This window comes from Arachis hypogaea, chromosome 17 (assembly GCF_003086295.3).
Source record: "Arachis hypogaea cultivar Tifrunner chromosome 17, arahy.Tifrunner.gnm2.J5K5, whole genome shotgun sequence".
NCBI lineage: Eukaryota > Viridiplantae > Streptophyta > Magnoliopsida > Fabales > Fabaceae > Arachis > Arachis hypogaea.
In genome coordinates, this window is record NC_092052.1 from 9,968,005 (window position 1) to 9,984,018 (window position 16,014).

Here is a 16,014-nt window from a genome sequence, read left to right on the forward strand (position 1 = left end):
GATTGAAAAACCAGAAAATAAAATAAAAAGAAAAAGGGCGAAAAAATTAAAAAGTAAAATAGAGGAGTATAAAAGGGAATTAAATAATTTTCAGATCGAAATTGATGATCTTATAATAAAAAGGATAGAAATAAGAATAAATATAAACAAGTTGGAATTAAACTTAAAAAATTTATAAATGCCTGGAAAACCATATTATGACTTAAAAGAATTAAAGCTGTTGAAAGAAAAAATGGAGAATGAAGTTGAAAAATTAGAAAGATATTTAGAAACAAGAGAAAGTGTAGAAATAAAAGAAGTTTTTAAGGATTTGAGAAATTATATTAAAGAAAAAGACAAACAGATAAAAGATTTTATATACAATAATCCATGCAAAAAAGAATATCATAATTATGATAGAAATTAAAACAGAATTAAAAAACTATAAATATGAAATCAGAATTATAAATATACATCAAGGACTAGTAATAAATGATCATATAACAAATACAAGAGAAATAGTAGAAATGGTCAATACTTTAGATTATGAAGTTGCAAATTATTTTTATCAAAATCCTTTAAATAAAACACCACCAATTGAATCTATACAAATTATAAACTTATTCGAAGCAAAATATGAAGAGTTAATAGAAATTTCGAAAAGGAAATTAATGGAAAAATCGAAATTGAAAAATTGGTATCAGAGCCAAGTTAACGATTAAGGGTAACACTTTCTCTTTAAGCAACACTTTTAGTGATACGTTTTTAAATCAATAACAACTACAAAATAAAAAACGTCTTTACAAAAAGTTAAAACTGACAACTTTATCAGAGTAGCCACCTTACCGAATAGTAAGTAGCATACTAACAAGAACATTGACTAAAACAATATAACACCACCCAAAAAGGCTAATTTTTTCTAAGTTCGATTTAAGATTTTCTAGATTAACACCTCCACAAAATCTGCAGAACTATCAAGTAGAAAGTGCTAATGATTTAGACCACCAGGCAAAGAGAAAATTCAAAACAAATAGTCACAATTTCTTTCATTTTTGTACCTTTAAAAAGTCAATCATATTCACCCAAGTAAACACCATAATGTATATACTTGAATATCTTCTTGCGAACTATTATGGTCAAGGTGCATAAAAATTAAAAAAATATATCAACCATAGTAACGTTGAATTGAAAGATATCGGGATGAGAGAATACATATTAGTTGGCCTTTGTAATTTGTAATCGAGTCCCCAGCACTTGAGCCATTTAATCCTCTCAATTACATTCACTTGAAAAAGTCTTAAAATTTCAATTGCACTAGAAAATCAATCGGACTGAAAAAATTATACCGCATTAGTTCCACTCCTTTCTCTTCGAGATATTCGTCTCATCGTGAGTGACTTGTCACATATCCTTCTATACGAGAATGAATCTTCTCAATTGTTAAAAAGAATTGAGAATGCAAAGTATGACCTCTAACCCTTAATTGCTTTTTTTTTCATATTTATTATTAGTCTCACTTATAAAATTAATGGTGAAAAATCACACTTTACGCCCTCAATTGTTAAAAAAAAATGAAAAGGATCCATTTTTCTCCTATGCTTGACTAGACAAAATGACGTCATTTTTTTAGTTTTGGTGCTAGACACTGAATGAAACAACACCATTTAATCTTAATAAACCATAAAATATTTTATCCTCACAAAAAATGTGTGACCATTAACATTAAATAACATCATTTTTTCAAACATTTAACATCAAAATTAAAATATCATCTCGTCTAATTCAGCATGGAATGAAGTGGGGAACTAATCTCAGGACCACTTTAGAATTTCACTTAGAGTTGTTAAAAATTTGTCATTAATAGCATAAAAAAACCTGCAACAAAAGCAATGGCAGCTGATAATAAATACGGTTAAACATGAAATAAGTAGTGCACCCAAAAAAGAAAAAAAACGCCTCGCAAATTTTAAAACAACCTGCACACTAAAAGCAAGTAAACTTGTAGTTAGAGGTTACACCGGAATGGAAGAGTCGACTTAATTGAGGGGTCAGGACATGTGCAGTTGTGCACATCATGATGGGATTCAGAGTCGGTAAATTTTGGTATTAAACATGGGACGAGTTCATTTAATACAATAAAATGGTATTATACAGAATTTCATCAGCTAGCTAGGGCCAGAAGCCCAAAAAATGCCGCATCTACAAACAAAAAGAAACTAGAAAGACTATTATGACACAACCATCGCCAGACACCTGAAATTATTTTATAAATTGAACCTAAACCACCACGCTAAGCAAGGAAAGAATACTGCACCAAAATCCCAGAAGAAATTCTATGCGACCGCCGAAGCTGCTAAATTACTCTCCATGAGGACCTAGTTCACACTAAACACGACATGGTTTGATACCTGTCAATAACTGCTACCCATGGGTGGCATGCCAAAAGGAGGCATTGGTGGCATCCCTAGTCCACCCATTTGAGGAGGGGGAGGAGGAGGACCATAGCCTCCTCCCATACCTCCTCCCATTCCAGGCATTGGTGGTGCGGGCAAAGCAAGTGGCAACAATTGAGCATACATGTTCTGCAACAGAAATCATATCCCAGAATAAGTAACCCAAGGGCCGTATTGAAGTCAAGGATAAGGCAGCATTTTTGACAAAAGAAGGAAACAATTTTGAAAACTTTGCTTCCATGGAAGTCACAAGTACTCAACAAAGCCACGGCAAAAATTATATTAACAGAAAACAACCAAACCAATTACCTGTTGTGCAACAACATCCTTTTCCTCTTGCTCTTTAACCTTCACTTCATTCTGCGCTTCAATTTTGTCCTTCACCAGCTCATCAACCTTGCCAGTATATTCACGGATAAACTACAGAAGCAAAGGAGATACGGTGAGAGAGTAGTACTATATGACAGAAATAATAATAAGAAAATGTGATAATCAATCAAAGAATTGATAGAACAACAAGCGTAAGACAACCACAAAACATCACTGGCATGCATAGAAGTTTCTATTATTTCCTCATTTACCCGCAAAGTGCAATATCAAAGTAACTGTTCAAGACTATCTATAGACTACCAAAGACCTTGCAAAGGCAGTCAAATCCATTATACCACCATAACTCCCTGAGATGTCAGGGAGGGAGAAGGAGCACTAATTAGTCTGTAAAGTTTTGTAGCCTATTATCAACATATTGTTAGAGAATAAAATACACGTGAATCTAATTACAAGTGATACTACTCAACGGAACAGAAAATGCATACCTGCAAGAGATATGGGAAGGCAAAATCAATCATATTGTGCATCCAAGCCAGTTCAAGAACAATGTCAGCCCGTATTAAATCATAGCAAACGAAGAGACACGAGGCAAAGCATTCCTTCTTTCCCTGCACAAGTTTGTGAAAGAAAAGTTAGAAGACTCAATCGTATAACATAAAAGATTGGAATATCACTATATTAGCATTCAAATGGGCCATGCCAAGAAGTATTAAAAAACAATTCTTCAATCAGAAGTTTTTGACAGCAAGACGGAAAAGGATGTCAGAAGGAGGAGTAACTATAACCTTGACTAAGAAATTATTATCAAAACCAGGTGTCAACAATTATTCTGCTTGACTTAAAATTGCACATGCTACAAGTCGTACCGCTAATATGCAATTACCAATGTAAATTGTAAAAAGAATGGACATATAGTAACATTTCCATAAGATCTAGTGCCTTGTGCCATTACGCAGTGCATTAGCAGAGAATAAAAGGATAATGAGAGAAAATAAATCATATATGCAATCGGAAACTGAACCTGGTACCTGATCAATGAAATAAACGAGCAACTCCTCCGCAAGTTCACGATCACCAGATTGTGAGGCTGTCTCCATGGCATCCTTATAGAGGTTATCCTTCTTTGACAAGGCAATAGACTGTTTCCACCTACCTGCCTTCTTGTAGATATATGCAGCAACACGCCGCATCTCAAGAAGCTCATGCTTTTCAATCTGCAGCATATAGTAATAATAATAATCAACTATTAGGTTTCTGTAATTGAAACTGAGCAGTAAGCAGTAGTAATTAACAAATGTAGTCTACCTTTTGTGCAAGGCCTATTTGGTCGAAGTTATCATGCAAATCAATGGACTCGCGCAATCTATCATAGTCTTCCTCCTCAACATATATTTCATTCAAGGCTTCGTTAACAGCTGATACATTATTGCTTTGAACAGCAACCATGTATGGCTTCACAAGACGCAAATGACCGGCCTATGGTACATCACAGGGAAAATAATACAACACATTAGTATTATATACCGAGCAAGTGATGAAGCAAGACTACTAAATCATTCAGCTACTATCAAAGATACCTTTCGCATGATGTCAACAACACGTGCATGGTCCACACGAAGTGCTAGGACATTCAGAACATCATTAATAAGATCTGGATGCTCTTGCAGATAGAAATGGACAGCCTTGTAATATAACTCCACATTAGCAACTTTCACAATAACATCTTTGAATTGCATGTGGTCCCACGCTTCAGGTGAATGGTTCATGATGGTAGTTGCAGCATTATCAAACTCATCATATTGGATGTACAAATAGGTTAATTCTTTCCAGTGCTGTTGTTCGTCACATGCTCTAATGAGTTTTGGAATATTGAGACGAGTTGAGAATAGTTTGATATGCTCCATTAGTTTCTCAGGGCGGTATCTAGCATACAGAACTCCCAACTCGGTGAAGATACCCATATGTGCCCGTTCTAACCCTAAACCACTCTCCATGAGAGATATGAGCTCATTGAAGCAACCTCTATTTTGGTAATATTCACTGACCTCCTCCAAGTCATCCACCTACAAAATTAACAATATAGAATGACATGATAAGCATTGGAAATTCCATAAGTTCATTACCAGTATACCAACATCAAGCTCTTACGATAACCACAAAGACCTCAGACCTTGGTTCAACTTTTTATTCTAAAAGCCAGATCATTCAAACACACTAAACTGAAATCAGATTGCATCGTATAAAGAACAACCTTCCCACATCAGTATATAAATGCATTTAAATAACAAATTCAAAAAAAAAAGAGAGAGAAAAACAACTAATCACTGTACCTGAACAATAATGTTGAGACCACATATCTGGGCCAGGCGAAATTCCTCCGCATCAACACAAGCAAAGCAAACTTCCTTCCATGTTTTTGCGCTGTTTGCTTTCCTTGCTGCATCAACAGCACCTTGGAACTGTTGCAGTTTTACTAGTGTAACAGCCAACTTGGCCCAGTTAGATATAAAGGCAAATATGATTTTTGCAGCCTCATACAATGCTTCATCAAACAGTCGATCACCAACATTTTGAAGATTAGCAACATTTGGCATGAGAATGAACTCCTCAATGTCACTAAGCCTATCAATCTTTGCATATGCATAAATGAGCTCACTGTCCACCTTGGGCTCTTTTGCTTTCTGCCTTACCATCAGCAAGTATTTAACCAAGTCATGGTACACATTGGCATCTTCAGCAGCACGGATAACATCCAAAAATTGTGTAGCATCATCTGCGCGTATAAATGACTCAATTGCATCACTTACTAGCCCTTCCCGGAGTTGAGCCTTGGCTACCTGACTCCAAACAGCATCTTCTTCAACTCTGAACGCAAACTCCACAGCTCTATCAATGCTGTGAATATTATCTAGCAAGACATCAACTGCTTGAACATTCAGGTTGAACTTCTTGAAAATAGCAAATGCTTCCTCATATAACTGAGCTTCAACAGCCATTTCTCCAACTGCAGGCCCGTCAAAATTATCCAGTCTATTGACATAATCCATTACTCTGGATGGATCAGCCTTAATTGCTGTCAATATAAGAAGATTCTGCAAATTAAAGTTCCCACTGAATGCAGAATTCTGAAGCACAATCTTTTCAAGAAGTTCAATCAATTCATGCGGAAGATCAGCTGTCATGAAGGCCTTAACAGCAGCAGAAACTTGTTCAGGGCTCTTGCTTTCGGGTAAAGCAGTAGATACAACCTGATCAATAAGTTGCCTTCTGTACTCATTATCAGGGCTAAGAACTTTAGCCCACAGATCACCATCCATTCTCTCAACAACATATCTGTCATCACAATACAAGCATGTAAGTAATGAATCCAAAACAATAATTTTGTGGAAGAAATACCAAATATATACCACTAACCTCGCTTGGAGTTTGAACAAAGAATTTTTGTTTGTAACATTAATAAGTTCATCATCACATTGTCCCCGTCGGTAGGCTACAACAGCCAAGGTGGGGTCACGCTTCTCACAATACTTGCCCACTACTCGTGAATCATAGTATGGGTTGGTCGTGAGAAAATGTTCTGGGTTGTTGTTGCTATCTATGATAATTTTACCCAAAGCATTGTGGACATGAACATCCTGGCTTCCCTCACTTACAAGATGCTCTAGGAACTGCGTGAGCAAGCGAAGGCGATTCCTGCATACCATAAAAAAATAAATAAACCCAGCATAAGAATCAGAAATGTGAATGCAAAGCAAGAAAACATATGATTGGAGACAGACACCACACCTCTTCTCACATTCATCCACAAGGGGCTCCACTGGCAGTAATGAACGAACAGAAAGAATCAAGCCTTTTATAAAATCTTCTGGACACTCATCATCAAGAAGCTGCCCAACCACTAAAGGAGCGTTCCCCGGGTTCACCTAAAAAACAAGGCCAAAAAGTTATGAAAAATAGACAGAGAGAGGGCATAACTTATAAGACAGAATATTGTGATGATACCTTCTGAACATAACCTTCAATGTAGCGAAGCATGTTGCTTGTGTATAGATAGTGTGTAAGATCTGGAACGAATCCAAAACGATCACAGACATTGATTAAAGGTCGTGCATCTGGAAGTTTAGCCTCCATCAGAAAGTTCTTTGTTTTCTCAGCATCATAGAAATTTGATTCTCTTGTCACGCGCTCAACTTCTTTGATTTGACCAGTTTTTGCTGCGGCCTCAATGTACTTGAAGTGAATCTCAGGATCCTCACTGTTCCATATTATTCACAAACATACATTAGCAGAACTACATTGGAAATACCTAAAGGACAAAAGGAGTAAACTGACATCATACAAAGGCTAGTTATATCCAACAACTAAGCCATTTCCTAATTCCTACCAAGTGACATCAACTACATGGACCAAGCATGTCATCGTATCCTGTCATAAAACAGGGAGTCCTACCTGGAGCTCAAATATGATCCAAGGAAGAAGTACAGTCCTTCATAAGACTTAAACTGCTCAAAAAGTTTTATGCAGCTGTCAACGCCCAATTGCTCACAATATTCTTTAGCAACCTGAACAGACAGTCAGACACAAGCAAGCTTAGTTATCAAATTATATTCAGTAAGATATAAATCATACAAGACGCTGGTACTTCTGTACCTGCACAATTATCTGCAGGTTGCCTCTAAGATTGGCCAGCAATAGGTCTTTCATGCACTCCAGTGCCCATTCTCGGGACAGAGTACCAAAAAACTCGACAAGTGACTGTAACAACCACATAGTGAATAAGTAGGACGCAAAAAGCTTATGGTGCTGAAAATAACACACACAGATATGAGAGAACCCATGCAAAATGACTACAAACCTGAGGTTCAATTGCATGTGTATTCACAATCACACGCTTTATATCAGGCAACTCTGTGTAATGCTGCACCAAAAATAATGTAATGAATCATGAATCATAGGTATGACTTCTAAGTTTCAATTTAGAAAAATGCACATGGAAATTCATTACTTGCAAAGCTCGCACGTAAAGACCAGCTTTTTCACATAGTTGGGCAATACGAGGACGGTCATAATGGCTGAACATGCCATTAGCCAAAATTGCATCAGCAACATTGGGGAAAGTCACCAGATTTATCTCTAACACCTGAAAAACAATTCAGAAAAGAGTTTGTTCCACTGCAGGGAGGGGGAAAAAAACACGCCAAATTCAAATTAACGAATGTGAAACTAAAGGCAACACCTTTGTCTGAAGGAATGCATGCTCCGGTAGATTGGGCTTTAAAACGTCTAGGAGAAAAGCAGTTGCCTCACGGATCAGGTTTCTCTGAAAAGATCAAGGAACCGCCAAAATGAAAATGACAATAATTTTAACAAAAACTCAGTAGTAAAAGCTAGGATATCAAATAACTATTCATCAAAATTGCTTGATCATAGCGAAAACCAAACCTGAAGAAACAGATCAGTTATAGTGTTGTAATCAACTGGGGAACCCCCTTCCATTTGAGACATCATTAATGCAAAATTAACAGCACCCTGCAAAACAAAATGAACTTATTGAGTTTCTATTAACAGAAAAATTCAAGCAGACACTCTCAACTAATGCAGAGAACATGTTTATTAAGGTAGTGTTTGGTGGAGAGACAGAGACGGAAAGACTGAGACTGAGAGACAGAGACTAAGAGAAAGGAATTGAAATAAATCTCAGTATTCTGTTTGGTGCAAAATAGGAGACAGGAATTGAAACAAGAATGAAACTCTAATTTAATTTGCACAAAGAGTAAAATTGGAATTAATTGAAATGAAAGTATTTTAGGTATAAAATGTTATTAAAGTTTCAGTCTCCATCTCTAAAAATTTCAGTCCCCTGTGTCCCTATTTTTTGGAGGTACTGAAATACTGAAATTTTAGAGACAGAGACAGAAATTTTAGTACCAGTCTCTGAACTAACAAACACGATACTGAGTCTCAGTCTCTCAGTCTCTATCTCAGTACCTCAAAACAAACGCTACCTAAGTGAACTACTACTACATACCCAATAGTTAGTTTAAACTCTAAATTAATAAACTACAATATAAACAACTGCAGAGGTTCTTCATACCTGAGGATCTGTCCGGAGGATTGTTTGAAGAAGGAAGAGGTAGTCAGGAGTGTACCCAACCTATCACAACAAAAAGGCAGTGCAAACTCTTTAAGCTCAAATTCTTAAAGTAAAATGAAAAGGCATGGACGTTATACTAGCTATATAGGTAAGTAAAACATCCACATGAAATAATAAAAATTAAATTAGTGGGAATCAAATATTCTTTGATAAGTAAACAGGCACCTGCTTGGAGTAAATCAGAATTTTATCGAACTCCCTCCTCTCAGCAAATGCGGCAACAACTTTTGGAGTTGCTCTGGCTTTGATATATATTTTTAAAGCAAGATCATTGTCCACAGTCTAGAAGGAAAAAGACTTGTGAATATCATTATAAGTACACCATTTGACGCAATCAAAAGAGAAGGACTACTACATCAGGCAGACAATGAGAAAGAAGAGGGGGGGGGGTGCAAAAGCATAAAATTTATATAACAATATTTTTAATTTCTTCAAAGCAACCCAACCTTAACAAGATCTCCTAGCTCCTCACTGCACTCAAGCTTGTCCTCTGCCAACCAATTCTCCAAAAGATTTTTCTTGTTCTGGTTCACAACCAGCCGAGACAATTCTAACGACTCAAAGGCATTCAACTTCCCCCTCGTTAGAAGTGTTCCAAAATACTGCAACAGTGGAGGAGTTTGCCCAGTTTGCACAGGAACACTCTGAAACATATAGTGAATACTTCTTAAAAATCACAATCTAATAGACCAACCAAAAGGATAGTTGCAAAAATAACAGTTCCTGGAAAACAATGAAAGATTATACTCACTGCAAATGAAGCAGCAGAAAAACTATACACACAACTTAACAACAAACCTGAAATTTGGCAACTGTATCTGGCGTACGGAGGATTCCTTGCGGAGATTCAGCAGCAAGCTCAGCTGCTTCTTTATACTTTGTTTGGGCAAAGAGTTCATGAAATCGTTCCACTACCTATAGTTTCAACAGAGAACGTTAATACGCCCATGGATGAAGAAAAAAATGAGACAACACGAAATCATTTTAAAGAAGCCAATATATAATACAACCAAATGACTAATGCCAAGTATTTTCCAAAATGCAAAAGAACAAATTGACGCAAAAAAACACAATGAAGAATGTAGAATGTAAATGTGAAGTGACTTAAAAAGGAACAAATCTCCAGCATTCACCATCATGGTCATTCGTATAATCATATAGAAGTGTAAACTCCTAAACAGAATGTCAAACAGAAAGGATGACAATGCAAAACAAGTACGAGACCAATATAAGCAAGGTAAGGAAATGTCTGTCAAGACTCAAGACTCGAGAGAGAGTCATGGAGTTAAATGAGCTCACGCATGCTAATATGAAAATTTAGAAATTACCGATCTAAGTACCTCATTTTTTTTTGCAAGTGGACAATCAAACTTCATTCTAGTTAACATTTGGGAACTATATGAAACACAGAAAATTAACAGGCAACACATTCAAATTCTCAGCATCTGCCTTGGCAACAACCCAAAGTTAGAAATATTTTCACTGAAGTTGAGTTCTACGAAAGAATGACATACCAGCTTCTCAGCCCCAGGAAGATTTCCTCTTTTGGCAAGATTAACTGCAAGCTCCAAATTGTTTAACTGTAATAATAGCCAGATGAAATTTGTTAAAGTGTGATTATATTTCACAGTCTACATGTTAGATGCTAATCAGAAACCTACCTGGCCGCTGACAAAATTCACAATGGTTTGTTCATTGACAGTAGCCAATAACACCTGGCCTCTCCTGTTGATGGCATAAAAGCCTCCCAGTGACGTAGCTTCTGCTGTCAAAAATATTGGATCTGGACTAATTCTGTTTCTATACACAGCAGTTGCTGTCTCCAAATCATACACAAATAGTAGCCCAAGTTTGGTAATCACATAAATCAAATTGTATTTGTGGGATATCTGCCAAACAAAAAAAAAAGCTCAAAATCAAATATCTGCATTGTTTATAAAATGGCCGACACACAACAACTGCTTTAATACCTGCATTGCAACTGGAAAGTCATCAGCAAAATCTGGTGGGAAGAAAAGATCTGCCTGTTTCTTGGTAAATGATGGCTTCCCTGGAAACAAATTTGATAGATTAACAGGTTAGACTCCAGAGGAAAATTTAGTCACAGCTAATACAATGATACAAAAAGTTCAATTTTAAAATATCCTATTCATCCTCAGGATCCCTGATCGATTTCAACATACAGCTTATGGATTTATGACATCAACTACCAAATGCAAGTTTACCACATGTCCTCATGAATTGTCCAAAAATTACTGCCTCTCTAACTCATTACCCATCACGGCTACAAATGTTCATCATTACCAGTATCACTGGGATTTAAATTTGAAAAATCAGGAGAGGACAAGTAACTTGATACTACAAGACACGTTTGTGTAACACCCATGTTGCCATAGAATAAATACATAGGAGACAGGTGTGAGAGGCAAAAATATGCAGACCTGGCTGTGCACCCAGCTCAATAACATGCAACTTCGATATAATTTGACCAGCATTAAGTGTCTTTGAGGCAAAAGATATCAAAACTGAAGGATTATCATTTCCAGGAACCTGTCCAAAGAAAAATTAAATTTCATCCAACACATAGCAGTCAAAGTATGCAATTATTCAGGTGATCAATAAATAAGTGCAGGAGCACATAATCATATCAAATCTCACCTTAAATTGAGCAAAGGATGCAGCATGAGCTTCAAGAGCCTGACTACGCTGCTGATCCACGGAGTAAAGTTGCATGTTTCCCTTCACCAATTGTGGCCTCTATGATAAAACAACAGCAAGCACAAATAAAGTAGATCAGGCTTGTAAACATCACAGTAACAAGATAATAATTGAGGTACAACTATACATGGATAATCCCAGCAACAATACATATAACGACAAGAAAATATGAGCTAAAAAAACTATAGCATAGTTGAAATGTATTCCACCTGACCTAATAATCTAATATAGTAGGCATCAGAAATATACCTCCGGTGAACCAGGAGCAATGCCAATCAAGACCAACCATTTTTCTGTAGGATCGCATCGGTAATTAATTATCTGGTTGTTGGCCAAATTTGCAGTTCTCTCAAACATCTTTACAGGCTCAGATTCACCTGCAAGTTACATTTATTTTTATTTTTATTTTTATTTTTTGATAAAAAAACAATTTCATTAAGATGAGGAGCAGGATAAAACAAAATGGGGGATAAGAGATCCCCTATACAAAAGCAAAAACATAAAACAAAATATTTATCTAAAAGCATAGCCTTCCAATCTCTGAACATGAGGGAACTCCCCTATAAAGATCATGATTTTTACACCAACTAGATTCTAGGCGTCTAATTCTATCCCATAAAACATGCTAGTCAATAACTTTCAAACAAGCTACAAGCACAATGAGTGAGAATATGCATACATGGGAAATATAGAAGGGCCAAAGTATTAAGGTTAAACATATTACTGTTATCTCACCTTCAATTGACCAGTGGTATACAGAGGTCTGTGTCACAAGACCCAACAACTTGGGTGTAATCCATTTCCAAAAGACAACCTACATGAGATAAGGATATTCATGAATATTAATATAATGATCCTCTGAACCCGTTATGTTACAAAATATACAAACGTACATGTAAATAATAGTTACCTGCTCTGGCATCTGATATGATTTCACCTTTGCTTTCATTTCAATATTAAATATCTGTAGGTGATCCTGGGTAGTCCCTTGCAGTTGGGCTTCAAAAGGAATTGTGTAGCTTGTCAGTGAAGATAACCCCAAAAGTAAAATAGTTGAAGTGCCAAAAGCACATGATGTAAGCAAATAAAAACTTGAATACTACCCCTAAAAAAATATTTCTTTGTGTTTGTGTCTGTGTGTGTAGCTGACGCGAAAACAAAAAAGCACATGACATAATCAAACACAAGATTGGAAGATTACCCAATGATTGGACGCACTATGAACATTTTTTCCTACGTGTTGTGTGTGTGTGTGTACACACAGTGCATAATAGTATCAGTTAATTGCTTATTTTCTTTTTAACACCGGAAACCCAGACACCCGTTGTCAACATGGTAAATTTAAAGGACCACTAAATCTAATTGATATGGCATAAATTGGGAATGATTAACGCATTTAACAGAAGCAAATGCACGGAGGAAAAATATCTAACATGTAAAGTTCAGGGATCATTAAGAAATAGTCGAACTCTCAAAACATCTTTCTGAAGTTATAGTCCAACTCGCACATCATCTTTCTAAACTAATTCCTCATCTAATGAGAACATAGGTACACGATTTTTTATCTTTTGGTTCACTAAGAGCATAAATGGTAATTGCATTCCTTTTCCAAGAAACAATAGCTTAGTTTAATTTGAAGAAAAATAAGCTAACTAAATGCGCATTGAATATAAGTAGCATTTCAAGGCAAAATCTCAAATTCAGGTGAAGACTACAAGAGACAATAACCTACCTTTCAACGCAAGGATTCTAGAATTTGGATTCATAAGAGCAGAATCAGCAGTGATAGGCCTCCTCAAAGGTTGATTTGGCATGTTCATATCAACGATAACCACGCTGTTCTGCGGTGCCGTCTCTCGAACGCATATATACTTATCTGACTCCATCGTCACGTGCGTGAAATTGATGAACTGCGGATTGATGCCGATGCTAGGCAACTGCAAACCACAAAAGCCAGATCACAAACCGAATCACATCACTCGGTTCACTAAATAGTCGAACGAATTCACCGTTAACAAAGCAACGATTCAAGCTCCTCGCTCTCCAGTTCACACACAAAATAACAGAAATTTAAAACGAAACAGCAAAATAGAACACGGATCTGCTCGAATTCAGAGTAAGGAAGCAAGTAAACTGGACTCGCATAGCATTTAACTTGAAATCCGAAATTGTGCTCAGTATAACAGTAAAAACATTGATAATTATAACGAAACCAATTATTCTGATTTCAAATTCGAGAACTACAAGTTGAATTGAGCTAAGTGAGCTTAAAAAAAATGAAGCTCGCGAAGTTCAAAGGATAACTCACGGTTAGGGCTTCTTTCATGGTGATCGGAGCGTTTGCGGCCGCCATGGTGCCTCAGATCGAGAAGTAGAAGACACGGATCTGCGATCGGCGATTGAGTTCCGGCGACGGAGTGTGGAAGAGCGAATATAGAGATAGAGAATAGTTAAGGATCCAAATCGGTGAGAGATCTTGGGAAGAGTTGGAGAAAAGAGAAGACTTGGACCCTCTCTTTCAAAGGAGAGAGAAAGAGAGAGATGAGAGAGAACTTCGTGGAAATGGAAAAACGGGTTCTGACAGAAATAAATCGGGGCGAGATGGGTGAAAGAGGGTGGAATTGGAATTGTCTATGACTGACGAGACGAGAAAAAGAGGAGATGTCGTCTTAGGTGAAGATAAATTATTTTTTGGGCCGGTAATAATGAAAAAAACAAAAATATCCTTAGTGGAAAGGACTGGAAAAAGAGAGTGGAGAGTAGAGAGACGGGTTATACGTGTCTATGTAACCATGGTTTTGCTTTGATCTATGTACACGTAGGATCTCTCGTCTTTTTCAAGTCCATTTCCTTTCGGTTAAAAAGAAAACATTAACAGCATTTCTCACAGAAGTTAACGTCTGATTACTCAAGTAATCACGTGCAATAAAAAAAAAAAAAACTAAAAAATGTTGTAAAATAAAAGATATATAAAATAAAGATGTATAAATAGAAGACTCTAGTATTAAAATAATTAGCTCAATTATAATTTATATATATATAATAATATTATATGTTGTAATGTATATATATATATATACAAAGATAGAAAGGAGTATAAAAAGTAAAGAGAGAGAGAATTGCATAAATATATATATATAAATAGAAATGAGTATAAAAAGTAAAGAGAGATAGAATAGCATTTGCTTTATTATTGCTATGTGTATAAAGGGAGAGAGAATAATATTCAGTTGTTGTTGTTGTTTAAACTGAAGCGAGGCTTCACCTATTTATACAGGTGATAGGCCTTAATTTTCAACCTTCATTAACTACTAATATGCTTTGAAAAGCAATTCCTTCAGTTTAGGAAAAGTTAGCCGCCCAATCTCATAAATGGGCATTCAATTTGTTGTTATTATAACACTCCCCCTTGAATGCCCATTTAGGATTATTGCCTCGTTAAAACCTTACTAAAGAAAAACTCAGTGGGAAAAAACCTTAGTGAAGGAAAAAGAGTACAATATCCTTTAATGATGGGGCTGCCTCATTAAAAACCTTGTCAAGAAAAACCCAATGGAAAAAAAATTGACCAAGGAAAAAAGAGTACAGTCTCCCCCTCTTGCTGACATTATTTAATGTCTCGAAATCGGCGCATCCCAATCTCATGTACCGGTCTTTCAAAGGAGGATTTTGGGAGTGACTTTGTGAATAAATCTGCCAAATTGTCACTTAAACGGATCTGTTGGACATCAATTGTCCCTTGATTTTGAAGGTCATGAGTGAAGAAGAATTTTGGAGAAATATGCTTTGTTCTATCACCTTTGATGTATCCACCCTTAAGTTGAGCAATGCATGCTGTATTATCTTCAAACAGGACAGTTGGAGCTATCATATGATCAATCAGTCCACATGATGATAGAATATATTGGATCAAACTCCTGAGCCAAAAACACTTGCGACTAGCTTCATGTATCGCAAGTATTTCAGCATGATTAGAGGAGGTTGCAGCAATCGTCTGTTTCGTGGACCTCCATGATATAGCTGTTCCACCATATGTAAACAGATATCATGTTTGAGATCTTCCTTTATGTGGATCAGACAAGTATCCGGCATCTGCATAGCCAACTAGTTGTGACTTGGATCCATAGGGATAAAACAATCTCATATCAACCGTCCCATGAAGATATCGAAAGATTTGTTTGATTCCACTCCAATGCCTTCTGGTTGGAGATGAACTATATCTTGCTAGTAAATTCACAGCAAATGATATATCGGGTCGCGTATTATTAGCAAGATACATTAGCGCTCCAATGGCACTAAGATATGGTACTTCAGGACCAAGGATATCTTCATTTTCTTCTTTAGGACGGAATTGATCCTTTTCCACATCCAAAGATCTTA

The 16,014-nt window shown here is 36.4% G+C and overlaps 1 protein-coding gene across 1 annotated transcript; it reads right to left on the reverse strand.

Moving 5' to 3' along the window:
* Window positions 1-2,077: 2,077 nt before the first annotated feature.
* On the reverse strand, window positions 2,078-14,391 carry LOC112767184 (clathrin heavy chain 1). Its single transcript, XM_025813069.3, has 30 exons — window positions 13,943-14,391; window positions 13,367-13,571; window positions 12,545-12,633; window positions 12,370-12,448; window positions 11,884-12,011; window positions 11,575-11,673; window positions 11,358-11,466; window positions 10,887-10,966; window positions 10,578-10,805; window positions 10,431-10,496; window positions 9,715-9,831; window positions 9,363-9,560; window positions 9,082-9,198; window positions 8,857-8,916; window positions 8,205-8,291; window positions 7,999-8,082; window positions 7,768-7,902; window positions 7,618-7,680; window positions 7,413-7,517; window positions 7,212-7,324; window positions 6,765-7,017; window positions 6,549-6,685; window positions 6,177-6,455; window positions 5,093-6,095; window positions 4,340-4,825; window positions 4,068-4,238; window positions 3,791-3,976; window positions 3,248-3,370; window positions 2,742-2,852; window positions 2,078-2,561 (listed from the first exon to the last, which is right to left on the reverse strand). Exons 1-30 carry the CDS (start codon window positions 13,985-13,987, stop codon window positions 2,391-2,393), a joined length of 5,127 nt encoding a protein of 1,708 aa, XP_025668854.1. The 5' UTR covers window positions 13,988-14,391; the 3' UTR covers window positions 2,078-2,390.
* Window positions 14,392-16,014: the final 1,623 nt, after the last annotated feature.

Bases quoted from the DNA above. Each gene is read 5' to 3' on its own strand.
- LOC112767184 (XM_025813069.3), bottom strand. From the start codon at position 13,987: ATGGCGGCCGCAAACGCTCCGATCACCATGAAAGAAGCCCTAACC. The intron at 9,832-10,430 runs GTATGTCATTCT...TTGAAACTATAG, and splicing joins TTCCTGGGGCTGAGAAGCTG to GTAGTGGAACGATTTCATGA. The intron at 3,371-3,790 runs GTACCAGGTTCA...AAACTTGTGCAG, and splicing joins TCGTTTATTTCATTGATCAG to GGAAAGAAGGAATGCTTTGC.